General features: G+C 38.4%; 1 protein-coding gene across 1 annotated transcript; it reads left to right on the top strand.

Annotated features, from left to right (window-relative positions):
- The first annotated feature begins 1,225 nt into the window (after window positions 1-1,225).
- LOC113228635 (mitochondrial thiamine pyrophosphate carrier-like) lies at window positions 1,226-6,321 on the top strand. Its single transcript, XM_026461991.1, has 6 exons — window positions 1,226-1,626; window positions 1,884-1,975; window positions 2,204-2,399; window positions 2,573-2,797; window positions 4,851-5,036; window positions 6,266-6,321. The coding sequence occupies exons 1-6, from the start codon at window positions 1,393-1,395 to the stop codon at window positions 6,311-6,313; spliced, it is 981 nt and encodes a 326-aa protein (XP_026317776.1). The 5' UTR covers window positions 1,226-1,392; the 3' UTR covers window positions 6,314-6,321.

The raw sequence follows: 6,321 nt of genomic DNA, 5'->3' as shown, positions 1-6,321 counted from the left end.
AAGGGTAATGCCCGCCTTCCACTGCCATCAGAGCGGGCTCCTTACGGATTCCGTTTGACTAGCAACGGTAAAATTCATAGAAGTGCTTCCATCAAACCGCACGTCGTCGTCTGACGCCCAAGTGACGCGCGGCGACGCTCGCATTAGCGCGTCGGGATCACAGTTTGGTCGTCGTCTGACGCCCAAGTGACGCGCGGCGACGCTCGCATTAGCGCGCCGGGATCACAGTTTGGTCGTCGTCTGACGCCCAAGTGACGCGCGACGATACTCGCATTAGCGCGCCCGGATCACAGTTTGGTCGTCGTCTGACGCCCAAGTGACGCGCGACGAACCTCGCATTAGCGCGCCGGGATCACAGTTTGGTCGTCGTCTGACGCCCAAGTGACGCGCGGTGACGCTCGCATTAACGCGCCGGAAACACAGTTTGGTCGTCGTCGGACGCCCAAGTGACGCGCGACGACACTCGCATTAGCGCGCCGGGATCACAGTTTGGTCGTCGTCTGACGCCCAAGTGACGCGCGACGACGCTCGCATTAGTTTGGTCGTCGTCCGTCCGTACTTGCAAAACTCAAATTTGTACTTTAATAATGGGAAAATATAGATGAATATACTATAGGCGAAAAACATGACGCTTCGCGACGCTTCGACTCTGCGCCAGTGTGAGTTGAGCCTTAGAGGATGGAAAAAAATAAAAGAATAAGTCCGCTCGATAAGGAAGGCGAACGACTCGCTCATCTAACCCATCTCATTTCCCACCTGGTTCACTCCGCTTAGCCCGTTGGCTAAGGAAGGCAAATACCTCCTTTCAGTGAAACTCTTTCCTAGTAGAAGGACAAAACTATTCGTTCCGCTTTGCTCAGCTATTTCCCGGTCATTACCCTTTCGCAGTGGAAAGCGGGCATTACTGTAGAACATATTATGAAGAGCCAAGGTTGAGAAAAAAACGTACTGTACAAAATTCCTTAATTATTTCTTTCTGACACAGTGATTTCAAAGAATATCTACAAAAAGAAGTAGTATAACGATTGATTCAATTAAGCCCATTGATCAGAATATAAGAAATTTAATTAAGACAGATTATGGCTTTTGGCTCAAACTTTATCCTCTAGGAGCCAAATATTAGGAAGAAAAAGAAAAAGTGACAGTTTGACTTGTTTTCTGTATTCATTGCAGCAGTAATATTCGTCCATCTCTATAGATTGTAGCCTTGCAACGTCGACCACCTTGTCTAGATAATACATATTTTCTGTACTCTGTGTTCCCTAGAAAGAAAATGTAACCAGTGTTCTCTACGGCCCGCAACTCATAATTAGCCTCGGAACTGATCAAAAATTTTGTAGTGCCTAATGTTTAACAAACTGGAAATTCAGCCACCATGTGTAGAATACTACAATGGTCGGCTATGACAAGGACGAGAGTTTGACGCCTGATCAGAAGCTGATCGCCAGTTTATTTTCAGGGGTGATCACGAGAGCTATGACCAACCCATTAGACGTGGTCAAAGTCCGAGCCCAACTTGAAAAGAAAGCCATCTCCAACCCGAACCGAAAGTGGTTTCAAATCACCAGGAAAATCATAGAAGAAACAGGCGTTAAGTCTCTTTGGCGCGGTCATCAAGTAGGGCAGGTATTATATTCCATCAATGCAATATATATCCCCGCAGCGCGAGTTTGTCCAAAAGTGACCAAGTCCATCAACTGCTAGGCAAGCGTTTTTCTAATTTGGTTATCCTTGCTTAGAATAGTAGGCATTGGGGTTTTGTTTTCAGTGGATACATTGTCTTGCAGTTGTTTATTTTTCACTAGATATGTTTGGTTAATCTAAGAGAAGATTTTAGGTGAACTAATTTTCTAACTAAACTAAGCGTTCACGTACTATTTCAGATCCATTCTATATTAGGTGTAACAACCCAATTTTATGTTTATGAAGTGACTACAAGATTGGTCGACATGAACTTCGAAACTGGAAAATACTCGTAAGTTGCGATCAGTTCGACTCAGTAGTCAGTCAGTATTGAAAATGTCAGAGGATGCAATTTTGCTAAGTAATACATTTATCAGAAATGTTCTTCAATGCAGCCATATTTGTAGTTGGTGTGTTAATTTCTTAAATAAAAAATTGATTTACGTTTACATTACGTACTAACTCTACCAACAGTCCAGTATCGAATCTGAAGTTACAAGTAAATTCTGTGCGTACCCAGGTCCTTAGTCCATTTTCTATGCGGAGTGTTCTCGGGTTGCATGGCAGCGACAGTCGTGCATCCGCTGGAGGTGATAAAAGTGCGGCAGATGATCAACAAGGAGGCGACGCGAAATCTTATCGAAGGTGCTAAAAAGGTGTACAGTACGGGAGGCATACTTTCTTTTTACGAAGGGCTATCAGCGGCTATAGTTCAGGTTATTGAGCATTCATATTATATTCTTTTTTGCTAAACGTTACAATTGGTTCTTTATCGAGATCTATTATTACACTTAAAATAAAATAGAATGTAAAAAGGAGTTCCGGAAATTTTCTAGGTTTCGAGAATACCACATAAACTGTAACATGTACATAAACTGAAATATTTCAGATTGGTCCACAAGTAGGTATAAGCTTCGCTGTATTCCGCTTAGTGCAATCATTCATGCTGACTCTACTAACTAGAGATTGCGACAATCGGGAGGTATGCCAAACTCAACAGGACCATGCGGTCAACGTAGCAACTGCTAGCGCCATTGCCGGCTCTATGGCTGGTATTACCTCCAAAAGTTTAACTTACCCTTTCGAACTGGCAAAGAAGAGACTGCAAATAAAGGTCAGTTTATATTAAAAAACGATGCGTTTAACCTAAATAAGCCCACTACTTTTGAATGGTCTTATTTAAGTAAGAAATTTAATTTATCCGTTTTGGGACATAGATAAAAGAACAAAATATATATCAGAAGAATATACTTATGTACCTAATATGTACCATTGCGCAAAAAATTGTACAGCAGATGGAACAGCAAGCCATTTTTAACCAACCACATAATGATATAAAATGTACACCATATGTGACTATTGCGTACAAACTTCTTTAAAATAGGTTTCAAAACTACAATTCTAAACCGATAAATTTCAACAAGACCTTAAATCGTGCTTCAATCGTTTAACCTTAAATCGACAACACTAAGAATGTACGGCGTACAATATGTGTAATATGTACGGCGTACAAATACTACGTACTATCAAAATTTAGCTGACTTTTAGATGTGGGAAGGCCGGTGTTCCGATGAGAAATCCTCTAATACTCATGGTCTTAAGTTCTAATCGAGAGCTCATCCCTTTCTGCCTTTTTAATTTATTTTTCTGGAACTGAAATTCTTACGTATATCATTATCACTTTATAGTTATAAAAAAACATTCTTAATGAGTCTATTTAGTAAATGGTATAAGTTTCATACCTATTTATACCTTAATATGATGATACTGATCCATTTTCATTTATAGCTCACATTCATGTGGCTAAGTATTATTATATTTATTTATTTATTTTATTTAGATCACACGTGTTTATATAAAATTAATGTATTTAACTTCTGTCGTGTTTAAGTTGCGCGCTCATTGCATATGCACCATTTTTGCAAGATTAGATTAAAGGGCGAAGGGCGCTATATGTGCTGTCTCTTTGGTATTTCAGGGCTGACCAAAGGGTACCCCCATTTCTACATTTCATAGTACTACATACATTTGAAAGAGCATAAAACACATTTACACTCAGTGAGCATAAATGTTTATACGCTCGTTAACACTGCGTCTACCATTTATCCAACCATTTATTTAACTTTGACAGCTTGAATTGTAATCAATTAGTGATGTCCTAATGCGTTTTCGATTCGATTTTTTATAACAATCGAGTTTATTTATGAAGAAGTTTTAATCGTGAATGTGTGCAGGTTCAAAAAAAAGATATTGTCTGATTGGGATCGTGATGTTGCGTTTGACAATTTGTGTACTCAAGAATTAATAAGGAAGCTTCCTTAGGTCCCAGGATAAACCCTGCCGCTCTCTTGTTAGGTCCCAGTTATCTTTTCCATGCTTCAATTCCGGTTTCTATTCTCACTCCTTCACTGTTCATGAAGTCAGACTTTGGAATGCACTTCCTATTACTGTTCACGAAAGTAAATCGTTAGCTATTTTTAAAGTGAGAGTTAAAGAGCATTATTTATCTACTATTCCATCCATACCGTAGGCATTATATTATAAAATATGTATTTATATAATTTATAACAATTTAATATTATTATATTATAATTTTTTTTTCTTGTTTTGTTGTGCACATATGCCCATTCTTTTAGTTATAGTGTCCTGTATTTAGGTCTGCAGGAAGAAATTTCTATTAGAAATAAGCAGAACCGTTTGTTTTTGATTTCCCGTGTATTCTTTGTGACTTTTATTTTTTTATTTTATTCGTTGTATTTTTCCCGTACAATAAACTATTAAATAAAAAATAAATAAATAAGGAATATTAATGAGGATTTAAGCGATGATTCCCGTTCATATGAAGATTAATCCGACGATTTGTTATAAAAACAATAAGAATGTATTATAATTAACTTCATTTCATTATAATTTATAAGACAGGTAACAAAATTTATCAACTTGAATAATCTTCGTTATATAATCTCGTCACACGCACGTCGCTTCACTAAAATTAAAAATAAAAGAGTTCAGGAAGTATTGCATTTTTTGTCTGTGGTTGTATATCAATATGTAGATAAATAATTAGAGAACTTCGGAGGCATGCATATGTCAGACGTTATATAAATGGTTGGACGAAGTATAGTGTCACATAATGTCGAAGTACAGTGACTTTCGATTTGTTTCAGACTTTTCCAAGTCAAGGCGACAGCATGTTTAAATGTCATTCGCTAATCGAATGCCTAGTAAAAACGTTCGAACTGGAAGGATTCAAAGGTCTTTTCAGAGGTTTCAAAATCACTATTTACAAAGCACAGCTCTCAGGTCTTGTCGCCTTTACCACATATGAACTCATTTGCTACGCTACCAGACAGGTGCGGATGATATTAAAAAAACTTACATTACCTCTGTTTACATTATAGCCTGGTATGCTGAAGATGCTGGTTCGAATTCAGCCCGATTGAAGGAATTGTTCTTAAATCTTTTTAATTTTTTGTTTTTATAATGTCAAGTGACGGGACGGACAAGTCGTGCGCCTGAGGGTAAGCTACACGCATGTTCCTAACAGTTGCAGTGCCACTCAGAGCTTTAAAATGCAACGATTTGAGGGGCACTGCCACTACGCCCGTCACCCTGAGACAAGTTGACAAGTCCCACGTGCCTGTAATTTCACCTAACGTCGTAATGTTCGATCTTTTTATTTATAATAACAAACTAGTGAAGTAAAATCACAAAAAAACAATTTAATGTGATGGTAGTAAAACATGGCGATATTCAATAAACTTCATATTACATTAATTAAAGTGACATCCGTTGTACAGGTACCTAGCTGAGTGAAGAAAAACTTTCATAGAATTCTCACAGGTCTACTACTACTACGGCAAAAAGGTCGTTAAAAACAAAAAAATATAGACTTGCAACAAGCACGTAGAAAAATTCGTAAGATCTGCTGGTTCGTTCCATAGCTCAGTTAGGAGAGCGTCGGCCTGGTATGTTGAAAACGATGGTTCGAATACAACCAGATTGAAAGAATCTTTCTTAGTGTTCGATGTATGTATAAATAATTACGATAATGTTTGTAGTTAGCATCAGTATTTAAATTATCTTTGCTTCCAATGTCCTATGCTTTTTTGATAAGCATTTAGGGATTTTACTTGACTACCAGTGACAAATGCGCACATTAAGTAGCAGTAGAGCTCCTTGTGAAAGAGTTCGTCCAGTGAAGTACTGCCTTGAACCTTACCTATTTCTGCCGCCAAGCAGTAATGTGAGCGTTACTGCGTTCCTGTTTTGAACGGTAGGTGTTGGTGAAATTACAGGCATGTAGAACTTTTCAACTTATGTCTTAGGGTGACGGGTGCAGTAGGAATGCCCTTCAGATCTTTGTGATTTAAAGCTCTGAGTGGCGCTGCAACTGTCGTCACTTCGTATCTTAAAAAAAATCCAAGACACGCGGCTACGTTGGAGTTACCAAACTTATCTTATTAAACTATGAATCACATCGCCTTTCTATCTGGTGGAATATTACTATAGCATAGAACAATGATCGTTTTAACTAATCATGGTAAATAACAATTATTGTTTGATGTTTGATTTTCTCCAGATTATTGGTCCACCGACTTCGCCGCCGTCAACAAAGAAGAAGCATTAGTAATCCAC

This window comes from Hyposmocoma kahamanoa, unplaced genomic scaffold, assembly GCF_003589595.1.
Source record: "Hyposmocoma kahamanoa isolate Upper Pololo Valley unplaced genomic scaffold, ASM358959v1 100021, whole genome shotgun sequence".
Classification (NCBI taxonomy): Eukaryota; Metazoa; Arthropoda; class Insecta; order Lepidoptera; family Cosmopterigidae; genus Hyposmocoma; species Hyposmocoma kahamanoa.
The sequence above is the reverse complement of the archived record's forward strand: the minus strand, read 5'-3'. Positions and strand labels throughout refer to the sequence as shown.

Coding starts and splice junctions, on each gene's coding strand:
- LOC113228635 (XM_026461991.1), top strand. CDS start 1,393: ATGGTCGGCTATGACAAGGACGAGAGTTTGACGCCTGATCAGAAGCTG. Junction 1,627..1,883: donor GCGGTCATCAAGTAGGGCAG/GTATTATATTCC, acceptor GTACTATTTCAG/ATCCATTCTATATTAGGTGT. Junction 2,400..2,572: donor TATCAGCGGCTATAGTTCAG/GTTATTGAGCAT, acceptor GAAATATTTCAG/ATTGGTCCACAAGTAGGTAT.